This window comes from Pristiophorus japonicus, chromosome 2 (assembly GCF_044704955.1).
Source record: "Pristiophorus japonicus isolate sPriJap1 chromosome 2, sPriJap1.hap1, whole genome shotgun sequence".
In the NCBI taxonomy this organism is placed as follows: Eukaryota; Metazoa; Chordata; class Chondrichthyes; family Pristiophoridae; genus Pristiophorus; species Pristiophorus japonicus.
The window spans coordinates 319,371,819-319,392,254 of record NC_091978.1 but is presented as its reverse complement, the minus strand read 5'-3'; the positions used below and the strand labels follow the sequence as shown (position 1 = coordinate 319,392,254).

The following is a 20,436-nucleotide window of genomic DNA, read 5'->3' as shown; positions in this document are numbered from 1 at the left end:
GGGCGACCGAGCATCTCTTCGCAGGCGCCAGTTATGGTGCCCTTGAGGGCAGACCAGGCGCTGTGGGCACTCTACGTCTCAGGGTCATCGAGGGTCGCCAGGTTGGCACTGACGCGCTGGTTGTATAGGGCTTTCTTAACTGGGTCTTTGAGTGCCCCGTTTATTTTTCTGCGGCATTGTTTCTGTTGCTGTCGCTGCTTTGGGGCTATATTGATGTTGATGATGGAACGGATTAAGTGGTGGTCCATCCAGCAGTCATCGGCTACTGTCATGGCACGGGTGATGCGCACGTCCTTGCGGTCCCTCGCTCGGACGATGATGTAGCCGAGCAGATGCCAGTGCTTGGAGCAAGGTTGTTGCCACGATGCCTTGTACTTGTCCCTCTGACAGAACAAGGTGTTGGTGATGACAAGGTCATGTTCTATGCATTTTGTCAGGAGCAGGGTACCGCTGGAGTTGGTTTTCCCTAACCCCTTCTCGGCCGATCATGCCTTCCCAGAGGTCTGTGTCCTTACTGACTCTGGCGTTGAAGTTGCCGAGGAGAATCAGTTTGTCTTCCGTAGGGAATCGGGACAGGGATTGTTTGAGGCCGGAGTAGAATTACTCTTTGGTCTCATCTGTTGCGTTGAGTGTTGGGGCGTACGCGTTGATAACTGACACACTGGTTCCGGGCTAGGATGAGTCAGCCGACTAGCTCATTCTTGATGGTGAAGCCAACTTCATCGAGGCGGCGTTCTTCATCTGGTGTGCCTTTCCAGGAGAAGGTGTAACCACCACCTTGTTCTTTGAGCTGGCCTTCCCCTGTCCACCGGGTCTCACTTAGGGCGGCGATGTCGACGTCGAAGCGTCTGAGTTCCTGGGCAACGATGGCGGTGCAGCGTTCCGGTCTGTCACTGTTGGGGTTGTCCATGAGGGCCCTGACATTCTAGGTCCCAAACTTCATTTTGAAGGGTGGAAGATGCCTGTGCACGAGTTCTTTTAACGTGAGGTAGCCGTTGCACATCGGGTACCACACAGCCTTAGCAGAGCAAGGTCTTGGTCCAGTAGCAAGTGAGTCCAAGACGACTGGAGACCAGGCTCTACTTACTATATGGGACTAGCTGCCTACGGTGGGATGCGAACCGGAAGCTCGGCGCTGAGCAGCACCTTCGGTGAGATGGTGAGAGATCCGAGGCGTGGAAAGTGGGGGTGACAGATAAGCTTGCTTTCTTTAATTAATCCACACTTGTCCAAGTGACTGTTAATTTTGTCCTTACTTATTGTTTCTTAAAGCTTTCCCACTACTGAGTTTATACTGACTGGTCAGTAGTTGCTGGGTTGATCGTTACACCCTGTTGAAAAAAGGGTGTAACATTTGCAATTCTCCAGTCCTCTGGCACCATTCATGTATCTAGGCAGGATTGGAAGATTATGGCTAGAACCTTTGCGACTTTGACCTTAATTTCCCATCTCATATGAGAAAAAAACCGGCACAAGGATAGATTCACCTCAACTACTCCACAACACCACAAAATTTCAGGGAGGGTTGACCCACCCAAAAACTGATTTTTAACCAAACAAAAGTAACTAAAATAACAAAATTAAATCAAAACAACAATATCAGAGGTAATCAAACCAAATACACAATAGATGTATCCCATTTTCATTAGACCAGTGGGAACATGGGGTCATAAGAACATAAGAAATAGGAGTAGGAGTAGGCCATTTGGCCCTTCGAGCCTGCTCCGCCATTCAATAAGATCATGGCTGATCTGATCATGGACTCAGCTCCACTTCCCTGCCCGCTCCCCATAACCCTTTACTCCCTTATCACTCAAAAATCTGTCTATCTCAGCCTGAAATATATTCAATGACCCAGCCTCCACAGTTCTCTGGGGCAGAGAATTCCATAGATTTACAACCCTCAGAGAAGAAATTCCTCCTCATTTCAGTTTTAAATGGCTTGTCCCATAGTCTAACACTATGTTCCCTAGTTTTAGTTTCCTCTACGAGTGGAAATATCCTCTCTGCATCCACCTTGTCGAGCCCCCTCATTTATCTTATGTTTCAACAAGATCACTTCTCATTCTTCTGAACTCCAATGTGTATAGGCCCAACCTACTCAACCTATCCTATAAGTCAACCCCCTCATCTCTGGAATCAATCTAGTGAACCTTCTCTGGACAGCCTCCAATGCAGGTATATCCTTCCTTAAATATGGAGACCAAAACTGTTCGCAGTACTCCAGCTGCTCGCAGGCCTCACCAATACCCTGTACAGTTGTAGCAGGACTTCTCTGTTTTTATACTCTATCCCCCTTGCAATAAAAGCCAACATTCCATTTACCTTCCTGATTACTTGCTGTACCTGCATACTAATGTTTTGTGTTCCATGCACAAAGACCCCCAGGTCTCTCTGTACTGCAGTACTTTTGCAATTTTTCTCCATTTAAATTATAATTTGCTTTTTTATTATTTCTGCCAAAGTGGATAACCTCACACTTTCCCACATTATACTCCATCTGCCAAATTTTTGCCCACCCACTTAGCCTGTCTGTATCCCTTTGCAAATGTTTTGTGTCCTCCTCATAATTTGCTTTCCACCCGTCTTTGTATCATCGACAAACTTGGCTACATTACACTCCCTGCGGCACCCCACTCGTCACTGTTTGCCAACCGGAAAATGACCTATTTATCATGACTCTCTGTTTTCTGTGAGTTAGCCAATGCTAATATATTACCCCCAATCCCGTGAGCTTTTACGCCTTGTGTAGTAACCTCTTATGTGGCACCTTATCGAATGCCTTCTGGAAATCCAAATACACCACATCCACTGGCTCCCCCTTATCCATCCTGCTTGTTACATTCTCAAAGAACTTCAGCAAATTTGTCAAACATGATTTGCCTTTTGTTGTGTCTGTCAGCACTCTAGTAATGACTCCATGAGGTAAGGTTTGCACTTGAACTGTTGTGACCTTAGTCCATTTATTGCAGCTCCTGAATGAGGTTACAGTAAGCTGAGCTCCCTTTTATACATGGTCACCTGCGATGTGCAGGTGACCTCTGGGTCTCCACCAGTTGCACCCTCTGGTGGTACAGGCATATTGTATACAGTGTAAAGATACATTCAATGGTCTTATGTAAATGGTCTTATTTCCCCCCCCTCCCCCCGCCCCCCCATACATAGACCGTGTGTGTGGCCTCGACATTTGCATTTACAGACATGTACAGAGAATGGAAAAAAAGTAGGATTGGTTACATCACTGTTTGGGTTTAGCAGTAGTGGAACAAGTACACATTACAGATAAGGTACATACGTGGTATTACAGTCTTGCCCTTGGGGTGTAGGTGCAGGTGGGTGAGGACGCTAGTTCCAGAGTAACCGGACTGTGTCCAGGTTGTCTGATGGCAGCGCTGCGCCTCCTGCCAGCTGGGTGGGCTCGGATCGCTCCCTTGGCTGGGTCTCAGGGCCTTTGCCATTGCCTAGTGGTGGGCAGAGCCACAGGAATGTGCGGCCTCCCTGTCCTCCTTTGAAGGCTGCAGGGTCTCCCTGCTGCCCTTCAGTGGTAGTGGGAGCCTGGTCATCCCAGGTCCAGTCGGGAGGGCTGGAGGGTGCTGGCCTCTTGCTCCCGGTGCTGGCCCTGGTGGCCAGAGCCAATCTAGAGCAGGGTGCCAGTAGTGGTGCCTCTGCCATCCACTGATCACTGGCCCTGCAGTGGGTATGCTCCCACTGTGTGTGGCCACACTCTCTGGGGCATCACATTGGTCCCGAAGGCGCAGGCTATATGATCGGGTAGCCCGCTGGACCTGGGTGCTTCAAACAGGAGGTTTACCTTGGTTTTGTCGGTGTGCATATTGAACCCGGCATGACACATTATTCCATCGTTTACATTAATCATGCATTGGCTCCGATCGCACTCGGGTACTAGTTCACATTTGTCAATTACATCTTTTCCCTCAATTACATAGTCTCCTCGTATATTACCAGCATCGCTGTACAATATTACATTTAGATACTTGAATTAATCAGTTACATTTTTTCCACATATCCCACCGGCATCGCTGTTCAACGGTACATTTAGATACTTGCATTTGTTAATTACATCTCTCACATTAGTATCACCAGCATCGCTGTACAAAAAGTGGAACTGTCCTTTTAATTGTTCTGGATTGCCGGTCTCCTTTAAGAGGGCCTTGCAATCTTTACCCCAATCCGGTTAGCTGCTCGGCATCACGTGTTGCTCCCTCAACGCTGCCCCTCGTGGTCTGGTCGCGGCCATCTTGATTTCAGGCACTTCATCTTGTGGTGCGGGCGCCATCTTCTTTCTCTCCACGAGGTAGGCTGCGGTGATCCTTTTCTCCCTAGGTTCTGCCACTGAAGTCAGGAATTTACCTTCTGTATCGATCTTCTTCCTTCGGAGTCCCGCCACGGCCCGGAAGGTGAGGTCTGGTGGTTTGGGTTGGATCATCTTGCTGTTGGGTAGTGCGGTCTGTGTCATCGCCACGCAGTCAAGTTGGACGGTAGGATCTTCAGGTGCTGTGATGGATTCAAATTTGGGGCCGCCTTGGACGTCGATCGCTGGGGCCTGGAAGCTTTCCCAGCTCCAACAGATCTGGATTTGTTTTATCCATCTTCTTCCGAGCAGCGTTGGACCATCACCAGCAACTATCCACAAAGGTAGCTTGTGCATCGCCCCGCCATAGGACACCTGGACATCCACGCTGCCAACGACTGGGATGGTGTAGTTTGTGTAAGTGAGCAGCTTCATCTAGATTGGTAGCATTTTGGGTTGTTCGATAGGATTGTCCCAGAGTTTCTCGAAGGCCGCCTGGTTCATCAGCGATTGGTTCGCCCTTGTGTCGACCTCCATCGAGACTGGAACACCGTTGATTTCAACTTCTATTCTCAACAGGGAATTCTCGATGGAGCAGATAAACACTCCGTACACCTCTTCCTGGGGCTGAGCTGCCTCCTGGACTCTCTCTTTGTCTTCATCAGCCCGGGTGATCGGCCAACTCTTCAGCGACTCGGTGAGTAAATTTCTTTTACACATTTGCTGTAGATGGCCTTTAGTGTTACAGCCTTTGCAAGTATAGTCTCTCTATCGGCACTGGTGGGCTCTGTGATTTCCTTCACAGTGCCAGCATGGGGCTAGCCGGTTGGCCCCTTGTGGCGGACTCAAGGTTGCGGGGCTCGGAGTCGCAGTCTTGTCTCTGAAGGGCGCCATTCGGTTCACTGTACTTGCTGTGTTAGAGTCCTGGGGTTGAGTCATCATCCTTCTGGAATCGCAGGCCGAGGACATGAATGCTTGGCTCACGTTAATTGCCTTCTGCAGGGTGACCGTGGTGTCCGCAGAGAGCAGCCTGTGGAGGAGGCCTTTGTGGCCGATTCCAATAACAAAGATGTCCCTCAGTGCTTCGGTGAGGTGGTCGCCAAAATCACACGGTGCAGCCAATCGTCTCAGGTCTGCAGCATATTTTGCGATTTCTTGGCCTTCGGGCCGCCAGTGTGTGTAGAACCGGTGTCTGGCTATGAGGTTGCTCTCGTTCGGCTCGAGCTGTTCCTGTATCAACGTTACGAGCTCCGTGAACATTTTCGTTGTCGTCTTCTCTGGGGCTATCAAGTCCCTGACAAGGCCATGAACGGTGGGCCCATATATACCTGTACACTCAATGTACAGTTACATAAAACCATTGAATGTATCTTTACACTGTATACAATAGGCCTGTACCACCAAAGGGTGCAACTGGTGGAGACCTAGAGGTCACCTGCACATCGCAGGAAACCAAGTATAAAAAGGGAGCTCACCTTACGAAAACCTCATTCAGGAGCTGCAATAAATGGACAAAGGTCACAACAGTTCAAGTGCAATACCTTACCTCATGGAGTCATTACAAGAGTGCTTATAGACACAACACCTTTAATAAAACCATGCTGACTCTGCTTGATTGAATCATGCTTTTCCAAATGTCCCACGACTGCTTCCTTAATAATGGACTCCAGTATTTTCCCAACCACAATTGTTAGGCTAACTGGTCTATAGTTTGCTGCCTTTTGTCTGCTTCCTTTTTTAAATAAATCTATATATCAGATAAACCTAGCCCCACAAAAAGAGAATCAAATGTCTCCCACTGCCAGAGATGTAAAATAAAAATTGTTAGGGGTGATTATCAACAAAATGTCAGCTTGACTCAGTCTCATCCCTGAATGTTGAATGTGGCAGGTTCAAGCCTCATCACAGAAACATAATCTAGCCTGCCACTTTTGTGCAATACCACGAGAGCAGTGCTCCGCATACAAGTGTCAGGCTAGATTATGTGCTCAAAGCTTTTTGAAGACCTATTCGAAGAAGAGCACCAGGAATAGACTATTTGGTCATTCATTCATTTGCTGTTGGTGGCACCTTGCCATGTGCAAATTGGCTGCCAGTAACTGCACATCAAAAGTAATGCAATGGTTTAAAATGCTTTGGGACTTCTTGAGGACGTGATAAGATGCTATATAAATGAAAGTTCTTCTTCTAAAGAACCTGCTAATGGACCTACCAAAAACCAGTTTGGAATTAAGGTTCATCAAGGACTGTAATGCAACTAAAGGGCAAATAGTGCCTTTTTAGTCAAACTATGCTCAAAACAACACTGATACATCAGAGAAGGCTGAGCGAAGGGCAGTGGGAATGATTCCAGAACTCTGACTTGCAGCACTCACATTGCCCAGAAATGTGTAGGCCTACAATCCCAGCACTTACACCAACATCATTCCCACTGGGACCTCTGCCACCAACTTTAGCCATTCAGGCCAGTGTGCGACTGACATCCATGATATCTGCCTTTAGCTTTAAAGGCTCATGTAATAGGGAAAACTAGAGCAAAAGCAAAATGCTGCAGATGCTGGAAATCTGAAATAATTAGGGAAAACTAGAGTCTAGTTTTAGAAAATTGTACATAATTCACATGATTTGACTGCTTATATATAAATTTACAGTTAGGAGAAGTTAAGTGCTAAACATTCTACCATTTAGAGTGATCTTAAGGAAATTTGCCCCTTCAAAGCCACAATTGTGTCCAATATTACTAGCTTAAAAAAAATAATTGCAGTTGTTTGTGGACTGACACAAGCCCAGCTCTTCAGAATAAATTAAAGAATTGCTACATCAGGAAGTCGATCATCTTCCATATTCATGCTTGTTCTGAATGCTTCAAATAGGTAACCTTTCCTCATCCTTGACTTCTTATATCCTCACACACAGTTATATTTATTCTCTATCACCATTTCTCGGTCATACATTTTCTCAATCTGTCAAGTGGGAGAGCGAGAGATTCAGTCTGTGTATGAAAGAGACAGACTGATAAATAAGGAGTGATAGCGCTCATTCCTCAGGCATTGTCTATTCCTTTTCAAAACTGCCATCATGACCCCCTGCTTAAAAGCCCTCCATTGATCCATCCATTGTTTCCAACTACCAACATGTCTCTAACCTCCCTTTCCTCTAAGGTTCTCGGACCATTACCTCCCACCTATGTGTCCATCTATCACAAAATTCTCTGTTCAAATTCCTTCCGTCTGGCCTCCTCACAGGACCAAGAAGCTTATGATAACTCCCCACAGGTTGCACCTGTATTATTTGTAGTACTCGAACACTGCAGGGAGGATATAGCAGGGCTAGAGAGCATGCAGAGAAGAGTATTAGATGATTATGCCCTGGAGAATGAAACATATGAGGACAGGCTCCCAGAACTGGGAATATCCTTGTTGGAGCAGAGAATACTGTAGGGCGATAAGACTGAGGCTTTCGAATCAGAGACGTAGAGGATCATCCTGGGCTATTCGATATACAAGATTTCAGAACAAGGGGACATAAGCATAAGCTGAAAAGGGGTAGGATACTCGAAGGTATTATATTAGTGAGTCTCCAGTCCAATGGCATATTTAATTTAAGCATGACGCCGAGCTTTCGGTCACCTGTCACTTTAATTCTCCACTCCACTCCCACTTTGATCTATCTCTCCTCGGCCTCTTACACTGTTCCAACGAAGCTCAATGCAAGCTCAAGGAACAATGCTTCATCTTTCGATTAGGCACTTTACAGTCTTCTGAACTCAACATCAAGTTCAACAATTTCAGACCATAACCTCTGCATCTATTTTTTTCTCACATGCTGTTGATGATTCTGCCATTGCCATTTACACCTCATCTAGTCATCTTTTGTTTCTAAACTTGCCCCATTATCATCCCTTTTGTCTTTTAATCTCTCCTGCCTTCCATCCTATCACAGACCTTCCCTTTTGTTCTTTCATCCCCTGCTCCCTTTCCCTACACTTGCTTAAAAATCTGTTACATCTCTAACTTTTTCCAGTTCTGATGAAGGGTCATTGACCTGAAATGTTAACTGTGTCTCTCCACAGATGCTGCCTGACCTGCTGAGTATTTCCTGCATTTTCTGTTTTTATTTCAGATTCCAGCATCCACAGTATTTTGCTTTTGACATATTTAATTCTCATTAAATATGTAAATTTTGCCATTCGATTGTAGAGCAGCCAATGTATCCTTTGTTCAACAAGAGAAAGAGGGCTAGAAATTGGGGACATTTGTGCCTCCCATCAGCGTCCCTGGGGGACAAATGTCTACCGCCCAGGCGCAACGCTGGCAACGACTCATGGCATATTCGGTGGGAGTTTAGTGGCGGCACTATGGCGTTGTGCCCGGATATCGTGATGGCATTGCCGTGCAAATCGCCCCATTAGCACCCCAGCCCCGAAATTGGCTTTCGCCCCCTGAAGCAGCATGGGACAATAACAGCGACAGTATCAGGTGGCCGGCCGCTACTGGGGCAAAAATTAAAGGGGAGGTGGCACACTGCTTGAGTGCTGGGCTGATTGCAAGGTACTCCCGCTCCCCAGTGGTCCAGGTAGGTGCCTTTTTCTATTGCCAGAGTTGTTCCTTTAATTGAGGGAAGAGCCCCTAGGACGCGGCAGCGCCACGCAGCCAAGTGCGTAGCGCTGCTGAGGCGTCCACCTTGTTACCGCCCCAGGAAGGAAGTGGAGCACTTGATTTCATGCCTCCCGGATGTTAGCGCCCCCAAACGGAGCGATAATGAATTTCACTCCCAGAAGAAATAACATGGGCTAGATTTCCCACTTTTTTTGCATGCATAACACCCACTTAACGGCCATTTTACCGCTGAAATGACGTATAACACCCAGATAGTGCCCATTTAGCCACAAAATGCAAACTGAGGCCCATTTTTCGGACACTTATCGCCGAGCGTTACTTTGCCCATGTGCGTAACGCCGGGAAAAAATAATACTGCCCACCCACTTTTTGTGGGCGGAATCATCAGAATGGGCGAAATCAACGCCCATAATATCAGCCAGCGTTAGTTTCCGCACGGAATTAACGCCGAGATTCAATAATACCGCCCGCCCACTTTTTTTTGTCATAAAGATCACATTTGCCGAAACTAACGCCCAGGAGATCGCCCAGTGTCACTTTCACCACCTCGCACACATCTCGCCCACAATATCGCTCGCCCAAAACACCGCTCAGAAAAAGTGGAACTGTTCTGAACTAATCACAGTGGTGTGGGTACCGTTTTTAAAAATCGCAGGTCGCTTCATTCAAAAGGCTGCTTCAACTTCGGGGGAGTTTGCATTGACTGGAGTTCTTCTCAGGTGAAGTGACCATCTCAACAGATATATTTTCAGACCCTGGACTATTGAGGGTTTACTATGGAAGTATTTTAGTGAGGAAATTATTGCTTCTGATCAATCGCTGTTATAATTTAATTGCAATGGGGCCAGCAATTTCTCAGCCTGCATCGATTAATACGCAGATGCTGCAGAGCGCAAATGACTCAATGTGTGGTGCAAATCATTATGTGCCCAATTTAAGACATGTAAGAATGAGGAGGAGGTCCAGACCATATACACACCGCACTTAAAAGGAAAAGAGGTCTTACCTCGACGTGTCCGAGTACACCTGCCTTCGGAGACTGTGCTTCCACAAGGTGGTGTTCAATGAAATATGCGAGCTCATCAGGCCACATATGCAGCCTGCATATGGACACCAGTGTCGGTCGAGGTCAAGGTCACCGCGGCACTGTCTCTCTACGCGTCCGGTTCCTTTTAGGCCTCCACGGTCGAGAGCAAGCCACCCATCGCTGCAATAGACAGGTCATGGGGGCCCTGTACGCGCGAAGGATGGACATTATCAGCTTCTCCATGACCACGGAGGCTCAGACCGACAGGGCTGGAGCATTCTACCGCATTGCTAAGTTCTCAGGGTGCAAGGAGCAATACAGTGCACTCACATCACCATGCGGCACCTTCTCAGGACCCAGAGCTTTTTCGTAACAGAAAAGGATTTCACTCCCTGAAGGTCCAACTAGTTGTCGACCACAACCAGATCATAATAGCAGTGAATGCCAAATGTCCGGGCAGCTTCGATGAGGCTCACATCCTGCGTGAGAGCGCTGTCTCTGACATGTTCAAGAGTCAGCCACAACAATGCTGGATGCTTGGTGATAGCCGATATAGCCTAGCCATCTGGCTGATGACCCCCCTGCGTGACACCCACACCGAGGCCAAGAAGCGATACAACCAGAGCCACAGAGACACACGGAATGTGGTCCAGAAAACAATAACTGTGCTTAAGCAGTGCTTTAGATGCCTGGACCACTCAGGAGGGGAGCTGCAACACAACCCTGAACAAGTAGCTAAATTCGTGGTCGTGTGCTCCATGCTGCACAACCTGGCTATCAGGAGGGGTCAAGAATTGACAGAAAGGACTGATGGTCCACCTGAGGAGAGAGAGGAATAGGACGACGAGGGGCTGGACACTGACCTAGGGCCAGACAATCAGGCTGGCTATGCAACCATGCCCATGCCCCTCCTCCAGACCGCAGGAAAGGGCCCTTGGTGGCTACATAGCTGCAAGGAGCTGAAATCTGAATGATTTGCCTGAAATAACGTTGCTGTGAGTGACACCGCTGACATACTGCTGTGTGTGTGCAGCTCAGACATCAATGGTGGCCATCACCTTGGTGCCAGTTAAAGTTTACGTTGATTGAAGTTAAGATTTATTTAACCCTTTCATGTTAAAGAATCACCAGTGTGTAACGGTCCAGCTTTCTGAGACAATGTGCAACAAGGTTATGTTGAATAAAAAACATTTTATACCAACATTGGTCTGAAATCATTAGTATCACGGGCAAAAACACCCCATCCCCACTCACACCCCACTTTTTCCACCATTGACATCAATCAAATGGTCAACATGTCCAGCAACACAGAATACAAAGCCAAAGCAGGAGGGTGGTCCCCTCTCCCCATACATTACAACACATTGCATTTACCAGATGGAGATATAACACAGCCATCATCTGCGGACATGCACCTCACTTTCCTTCCCCCCTCCCTTTCTTCTCCCCACCTCTACCCCTTCCCCTCCACGCACCACGCCGCCTGGCCGAAGAGATCCTCAGGTGGTGCCTCATTGGAGGAGATGAAGATAGAGGCGGTGATTGCACGGGTATGGGAGCGGGGGGTTGCTGATGGGGGAATATTCTCTGATCTAGAAGTAGGATCTTGGTCCTGTCTCTCTTCTGTTATTCGCAGTGGTGGTGTGGAACCTAGGGGTGGAGTGCCGTGCTCTGGGACCACTGGGAGGCCTGTGCCAGCATTGTTCCTGGCTATCGCCTCCAGGGCCTCCGCCATCCTCGGAACGTAATCAGTCATGGTGGCCAGCTGTCGGGATATGCCCCCCAATGCATCGAGGAGCTGGTCACCAATGTCTACAGTCCTCCTGGACAAGTCTACCATCTCTCCGCTCTCATGTCATGCTTGTGGACCAGACCTACTGCGTCCACGAAACCTCCGCGGGGTCGGCGCCGACCTGGGGACAAATAGGGTGCCCTGTGGCGAGGTGCTTGGGGCCGGTACCTCCAGAGTGAAGGCGGGAATGACCAGAGGAGCACTAGATGGCCTTGGGGTGGAATGGCTTCTGGAGCGTGGCAATGCAGGTTCCTCGAAGTCCGCGCTCTCATCCGTGGAGAACAGACCCAGCGGATTGACCGGCGAGAATCGGACCTCCTCAGCAGATGTAGGATCGTCCGCCGAGTCCGGCCCCGCGCCCCCACCTTCTGTCCTCTGTGGTCTTGCCTGGGACTGCGCTGCTGGCTGAGCTGCAAAACACAAGAGAGGTTATTAGAGGAGAATGGGGTGCTAGGGTCACAAGGTGAGTCCAGCGCTACACACAGCATATGCACGACAAAATCACCACCGCTATCAAGATCACAGACATCACATTTTATGACCATCAACACATTCTGGATTGCAATGATTTTCATCAGGCCAGCATTATTTCTAGGACAATTTTAGAAATCATCTATCATATATGATTGTTCGGGTATGAGTGAGTGTGACATCTATTGACTTTACATCACGCAATTGTAAGGGTTAAATTGTAAGAGTTGCAAATAGGTGGTCAGAATTATGATGAAGGTAGTGAACTTATCAGTATTAGGAGGGTCTGTATAAGTGCCTATGTATGTAACATTTGCTTATGTAGGTATAGCACAAATGTATAATACATTAAACTGAATCTGTAACCTCTTTAATACTTAAACTGCAAAACCAGCAGTTGTTGATCAGAAGCCTCTGAGGAGGAGATAAGGAAGCCAGGTTAGGTATTATACTGTGGCAAAGTGCAAGTCATGGAGCAACACCATAGAAGATGGGCAATTGCAAATACCACTCAGAGACAATTTGATAAGAGTCGACAAATCAATGTAACTTCGCTGATAGCATTAGACCTATTGTAGGAGGGTGCTCCTCTCCAAAACCTGTATAAATTGCACTTGAAACATCTTGTATTTCGGAGGTTCCACGACTGAACCTTCCCATGCACTGCTCGTAATAAAACCGGCAAACCTGAGGTTTTGTTTGTTTACTTCTGTGGTCATTATACAGTGGGAAGCTGGGTGAGGTGTCAATTAACTATATCAGTTAGTCCACCTTGAGGGAGAGAAGCCTCCTTTTTACCCCAACATAATGGTGTAAACTTTACTCACGTCGCATCACTTCAGGGTCTGCAGATCCTTGCGTGGCCATCTGGGGGTGCTTCCCCACGAGTGTGTACACCCGCTCCTCCGTCTCAGTGATTTCGCTGGGAACTGATGGTCCCCCACGCGTTCGCCTCTGCACGGACCTCATCGTCGAGAGCTTCTTCTGTAAAAAGTGATAGGACGACATGGCATGAGAGCATTGTGTGATATCATTGCTAGATACTGTCACAGAGACTGATACAACACATAACCGACAGATGTAATCATGATTATTATGATAATTATCATTCTTTATCTAAAGACGTGCACCGTGACCGCAGGCTTTGAGTACAACATTCCCCGGTAAAAGTGCAAGAGCTCACATCTGCTGATAGTCATTCATGACTGTTACAAATCAAATTATATAAATACATAAGTACATGTACATAAATGTAATACTTACTCTTGTGGATCCCACAAGGTTGTTCCATCGTTTGCGGCATTGGTTGCCCTCACACACCTCATTGGTCGCCGACGAGACCATTTCTGCTATTTCATCCCATATTTTCTGGTAGGCCTTTAGGGTGGGCTTCTCATGCCCTCCCTGTGTCAAATCACCCCAGCGTGACACGACCTCTTGCAGGAGGGAGGCATTTGCCTCGTCTTTTGCGCCATCCAATGTGCTCCTCTCCCAGCTCACAGCTCTCTCAAGCATCAGTCTCCACAGCGTCCTGTGATGCCTCCTCCTCTCCCTCCATTATAGGCCAAATTCGGCCAAATATCTGGCTGGTAACAGCTAATTTTTATTTCCTTATTTGCTGTAAAGCTCTAAAGTCTCTCTCCTTCCTCCCAAAGCAGCCACACCACACCCACTCATGCCTTCAGTCCCTCTCAGCTCCCTCTCTCTCTCCTCTTCTGCGCATGTTATGATGATCCTTGTTGATGAATCGAACATTGCCATGCCATTGCTAAGGATGGCGACACTTTACAACAGAAGGTCACAGAAATTTAACGCTACCGCCCATTTCATATCGCTCGTGGTAACGCCCAATTTCAAAAGTGAAGACTAAGGGCTTTGAGAATGGGCGAGAAGCCGGCAATCTGAAAACCCATTTTTGCCGCCCATGCTGGAAATATCGCCCATTCTTGGGTGATCTGCACAAAAGTGTAAAATCTAGCCCCATGTAACCATAGACCAGTTAGTCTAATGTTAGTGATGGCAAATTCATTGACTTAGAAATGTGTGGCCACCACAAAAGCTGCCAGTGGCACCGCAGCCAGAGGTTAAAATTTGTGCTGGGAACTAATCATTAGCCCAGCGAAAACTCAGTAATATCGTCCTGATGGCATTGGTCCCGGAAGCAGGCTCCAATGTGACATGTCCAAGTGGTGTTGCTGCTTCAGCAGCCTCTGAAAGCGAAGCTGTGATTTCGCAAAGCTTTGTGGGATTCTGAGCAATGTATTGTGGTTTTTTTTTTAAAAGGGCAATGGTTTCTGAAATGATAAAAATGAAAATGATACCAAAATATGCAGTTTCAAGCCCTTACAGTTTAACTGCCTTCTGAAAAAAGTAACCTTAAAAGGAATTTCCTAATTGGGAGTCTTCAGCTCTGAAAGCTGAATTCTCTTCCACACCTAAAAAAAAAGGGAAAAAACTGCTTCAGCACAAAAGAGCCACCCAGGGTCTCGAACGCGGCACTCCAGCTTTGTGCGGGGCGGGGGGGGGGGGTTGGGTCACCACTGCAAGAGATGCCCTCTACCACTGTTCCCCCTAAATTGCAAGAGTGCGCAGTTGCGCAACTATCGTGAGTGGGTGCGCACCACATGTTGCAGACTGCCCACTTGTGCAGTCCCGCAGGAGCGAGCTTCAGTGCATGGCAACCAATTCTGGAACTCGCACTCTGGACAGCAAGAGCGACTCTGGTGCCCCATACAAAGATGGCTGGGGGGTCTTTTCCATTCGGTGGTTGATGCCATTGAGTTTCCCTACCCAGCAGTGATCTCTGGTGCATTGCAGTGGGAGTTGAGGATACAGAGGGCAGCAGCTGGAGGTCTGGTTACCATGGGAGTGAGCGGCAAGGGGAGCAGTCCGGAGCAGCCCAGCCCGGCCGACGATCTGAGGGAGCCCGAGCAGCCCAGCATGGTAAGGAAAAGGCCTGGCACCAAGCCGTGGGCTTGGTGTCAGCTCACTTCCGGTCGAACGCACTCCACATTAGTGCCGCTCCACCAGCACTAGGTGAACGATGGACTATCCTAGTTTCAGTCCTGCAAATGTTTAGCTGTGCTGCAGAGTATTTTTCCTTTGCTTCTGGTCCTGTAAACTATGAAGCCATCTGGACAGTAGTTCAATCTGTAGAAAGTATTCTAGAGTTGCGAATACTTTCTGCCTTCCACGATATAGTGGCTATCCTACAGGAGATGTAGTGCATATTCTACAGGAGATGTAGTGCATATCCTACAGGAGATGTAGTGCATATCCTACAGGAGATGTAGTGGATATAGATGTAATGCATATCCTACAGGAGATGTAGTGGATATCCTACAGAGGATTTAGTGGATATCCAGCAGGAGATGTAGTGGATATGCTACAGGAGATGTAATGCATATCCTACAGGAGACATAGTGGATATCCTGCAGGAGATGTAGTGGATATCCTACAGGTTCTTCAGTAAGTGATTTACCATGATCGGAGTTAACTGTTAGACCTGATATCCAATAACTTGGTATAGCAGAGAATAAAAGTTCATAAGAGGTGCAGTCTGCTTATGCAAACTGGCGCCAAGCCATTTATATGATAAAGTTTTGAAAACCTGAACTTTAACATCCACATCATCTTAATTAACACAGTGTTATGCTGCTAGGCTCGGCCCGGTCTGCTCCACACCCTGGGGTTAAGGTAGTATCTCTGGGCACCGGGAGTGAGTTCAAGCATATTTATTTTTAGGGTAACTTTTTTTTTTAAATTGGCCCGCTCTCTAGACAGCAAGTGTCTTGGTGAACCTCTTTAGGCAAAACTTTTTTTAATGTTTCATGTTTCAATTCGTGTGGTGCAATGCAGACAAATGACATTGGTGAGCTGTGGATCTGTAACCCAAGGTCCTCAACTGGAAATGTTGATGTGAATGAGTGTCTGATTAAAGCTGAACAATACCAAGGCGGGGGCGTGAGGGGGAGAGAAGCACTTTTTAATCTTAAATTTTCTCCCACGGAGAGTGGTTTTTGGGTGCACTTCAATGAAAAGGTGGTGATAAAACATAAGAGATAATTGAGGGTACTAAAGGCATGAGGCACGAGTCTTTGTTTGCGCTGAGTGCACGTTAACTCCAGCTTTAGTTTCTTATCACCTCCCAACAAATGTTGGAAAAAAAGTTATTGCTAATGTCTGGTGTAATAATAAGAAAACTGACCAGAACAAGTAATTTGGTTCATCAAGTGATTTCCTTCCACCAACAATACCCAGTCTATTTGTTTTGGGATGAGACGTTAAATCGGCTGCTGTGGTTTAGATGGATTAATAAGGGACAGCGAGCATTGATTTGTCTGACTAGCCCGATTGCATTCTTTGCATGGTTGAATTTAAAATTTAGTTGGAGGGCGAGAAAGTTGGCTCTCAAACCAGTGCCCTAAGCTTAAATAAAGGAGACTACAAAGGTATGAAGGCAGAGTTGGCTAAAGTGGACTGGGAAAATAGATTAAAGCGTAAGACGGTTGATGAGCAGTGGCGGACATTTAACGAGATATTTCATAACTCTCAACAAAAATATATTAAAATGAGAAGGAAAGATGCTAAGAGAAGGGATAACCATCTGTGGCTAACTAAGGAAATAAAGGATGGTATCAAATTGAAAACAATGGCATACAAAGTGGCCAAGATTAGTGGGAGGCCAGAGGATTGGGAAACTTTTAAAAACAATAATAAAGAGAAGGAAGATAGATTATGAAAGTAAGCTAGCAAGAAATATAAAAACAGATAGCAAGCGTTTCTACAGGTATATAAAAAGGAAGAGAGTAGCTAAAGCAAATGTTGGACCCTTAGAGGATGAGAGTGGGGAATTAATAATGAGGAACAGGGAAATGACAGACTTTGAATCAATATTTTGTATCGGTCTTCATGGTAGAAGAGACTAAAAACATCCCAATAATGGATAATCAAGGGGCTATAGGGAGGGAGGAACTTAAAACAATCACTGTCATTAAAGAAGAAGTACTCTGTAAAATAATGGAACAAGTTCCCTGATGGCTTGCATTCTAGGGTCTTAAAAGAAGTGGCTGCAGAGATAGTGGATGCATTGGTTGTAATCTACCAAAATTCCCTGGATTCTAGGGAGGTCCCAGCGGATTGGAAAACCGTAAATGTAATGCCCCTATTTAAAAAAGGAAGCAGACAGAACGCAGGAAACTATAGACCAGTTAGCCTAACATCTGTCATTGGGAAAATGCTGAAGTCCATTATTAAGGAAGCAGTAGCAGGACATTTGGAAAAGTATAATTTAGTCAGCATGGTTTTATGAAAGGGAAATCATGTTTGACCAATTTGCTGGAGTTCTTTGAAGATGTAACGAGCAAGGTGGATAAGGGGGAACCAGTGGATGTGGCGTATTTGGATTTCCAGAAGGCATTCGATAAGGTGCACAAGATGGAAGTTCACTGGGTTGGAGGTAATATATTAGCATGGATAGTGGATTGGCTAACTAACAGAAAACAAAGAGTCAAGATAAATGGATCATTTTCCAGTTGACAAACAGTAACAAGTGGGGTGCCACAGGGATCTGTGCTGGGGCTTCAACTATTTACAATCTATTATAATGACTTGGATGAAGGGACCGAGTGTAATGTAACCAAGTTTGTTGATGTTACAAAGATGGGTGGGAAAGCAAGTTGTGAGGAGGACACAAAAAATCTGGAAAGTGATATAGACAGGCTAAGTGAGTGGGCAAAAATTTGTCAGATGGAGTATAATGTGGGAAAGTGTGAGATTATCCAATTTGGCAGAAAAAATATAAAAAGCAAATTATTTAAATGGAGAAAAATTACAAAATGCTGCAGTACATTTGGGGATCCTTGTGCATTAAACACAAAAAGTTAGTGTGCAGGAACAGCAAGTAATCAGGAAGGCAAATGGAATGTTGGCCTTTATTGCAAGGGGGATGGAGTATAAAAGCAGAGATCCTGCTACAATTGTACAGGGTATTGGTGAGGCCTAGAGTACTGCGTACCATTCTGGTTTCCTTATTTAAGGAGGGATATACTTGCATTGGAGACAGTTCAGAGAAGGTTCGCTCAGTTGATTCCTGCGATGAAGGGGTTGACTTATGAAGAAAGATTGAGCAGGTTGGGCCTGTACTTATTGGAGTTCAGAAGAATGAGAGGTGATCTTATATAGACATTTAAGATAATGAGGGGGCTCGACAAGGTAGATGCAGAGAGGAGGTTTCCACTCACGGGGTATAGTTTTAGAATAAGGGGTCACCCATTTAAAACTGAGATATGGAAGAATTTCTTCTCTCAGAGGGTTATAAATCTGTAGAATTCTCTGCCCCAGAGAGCTGTGGAGGCTGGATCATTCAATATATTTAAGACAGAGATCGACAGATTTTTGAGCGATAAGGGAGTAAAGCATTATGGGGAGCGGGCAGGGAAGTGGAGCTGAACCCATGATCAGATCAGCTATGATCTTATTGAATGGTGGAGCAAGCTCGAAGGGCCAAATGGCCTACTCCTGCTCCTTTTTCTTATGTTCTTACGATTTTTGATGAAGTAACAGGGGATTGATGAAGGTAATGCAGTGGATATATATATGGACTTCCAAAGTCATTTGATGAAGTACCACACAACAGACTTATTTGGAAACCAGAAGCAGATGGTATTGAAGGAACAGTTTTAATTTGGGTACATAATTGGCTGCGGGATAGGAAGCAGAGATGATTTTCTGACTGGAGAGAAGTATGCAGTAGGGTCCTTGGGCCGGTATTAAGTCCATTGCTTTACTTGTTATATATAAATGACCTGGACTTGGGTATAGGAAGTAAAATTTTGAAGTTTGCGGATGATATAAAACTTGGCGATGTAGTAAATAGTGATTTGAGACGGTGGAGTGGCAATATGGCATTACTGTATATATGCTTTTAACTAGTTGTTGTTGTTGTAAAAGTTGTTGTTGTAAAATTTGTCCACGGGTATGGATTGCTTCATTTTTTGAGGAGTTGCGAATGGAACTGAACACCGCAATCATTAGCGAACATCCCCACCTTATGATGGAGGGAAGGGCATTGATGAAACTGCTGAAGATGGTTGGGCCTAGGACACTGCCCTGAGGCACTCTTGCAATGATGTCCTGGGGCTGAGATGATTGACCTCCAACAACCACAGCCACCTTCCTTTGTGCTGGGTATGACTCCAGCCAGTGGAGAGTTTTCCCCCTGATTGCCATTGACTTCAATTTTACTTGGGCTCCTTGATGCCACACTCAGTCAAATTCTGCCTTGAAAGAAAGGCTTGGATTTATATAGCACCTTTCACAACCACCGGACGTCTCAAAGTGCTTTACAGCCAATTAAGTACTTTTGAAGTGTAGTCACTGTTGTAATGTAGGAAATGCGGCAGCTAATTTGCATACAAGCAAGCTCCCACAAACAGCAATGTGATAATGCCCAGGTAATCTGTTTTTGATATGTTGATTGAGGGATAAATATTGGCCAGGATTGTCAAGGTCAGTCACTCTCACCTCACCTCTCGAATTCAGTTCTTTTGTCCATGTTTGGATCAAGGCTGTAATGAGGTCTGGAACCCAGTGGTCTTGCCGGAACCCAAGCTGAGCATCGGTGAGCAGGTTATTGGTGAGTAAGTGCCACTTGATAGCCCTGTCGACAACACCCTCCATCTCTTTGCTGATGATTGAGAGTAGACTGATGGGGCGGTAATTGGCCAGATTGGATTTGTCCTGCTTTTTGTGGACAGGACAAACCTGGGCAGTTTTCCAAATTGGATAGATGCCAGTGTTGTAGCTGTACTGGAACAGTTTGGCTAGAAGCGCAGCTAGTTCTGGAGAACAAGTCTTCAGCACAACAGCTGGGATGTTGTCAGGGCCCATAGCCGTTGCTGTATTCAGTGCTCTCAGCCGTTTCTTGATATCACTTGGAGTGAATCAAATTGGCTGAAGACTGGCTTCTGTAATGGTTCTATCATTCACTTGGCACTTCTGGCTGAAGATGATTGCAAACGCTTCAGCCTTGTCTTTTGCACTCGCGTGCTGGGCTCTGCCATCTTTGAGGATGAGGATATTCATGGAGCCTCCTCCTCTCATTAGTTGTTTAATTATCCACCACTATTTACGACTGGATGTGGCAGGACTGGAGAGCTTTGATCTGATCCGTTGATTGTGGGATCGCTTAGCTCTCTTTACAGCATGCTGCTTC

At 46.4% G+C, this 20,436-nt stretch overlaps 1 protein-coding gene across 3 annotated transcripts in view; it reads left to right on the top strand.

Moving 5' to 3' along the window:
- Positions 1–20,436, top strand: part of nudt6 (nudix (nucleoside diphosphate linked moiety X)-type motif 6) — a 167,717-nt gene that overhangs the window by 105,054 nt on the left and 42,227 nt on the right. The window contains exon 4 of one of the 3 annotated variants that reach the window (XM_070871821.1): positions 4,892–5,009. The exons of the other annotated variants lie outside the window; for them this stretch is intronic. Within the exon in view, the coding sequence (XP_070727922.1) occupies positions 4,892–5,009 (118 nt within the window). The remainder of the gene's footprint in view (positions 1–4,891; positions 5,010–20,436) is intronic. 3 annotated transcript variants of the gene reach the window in all.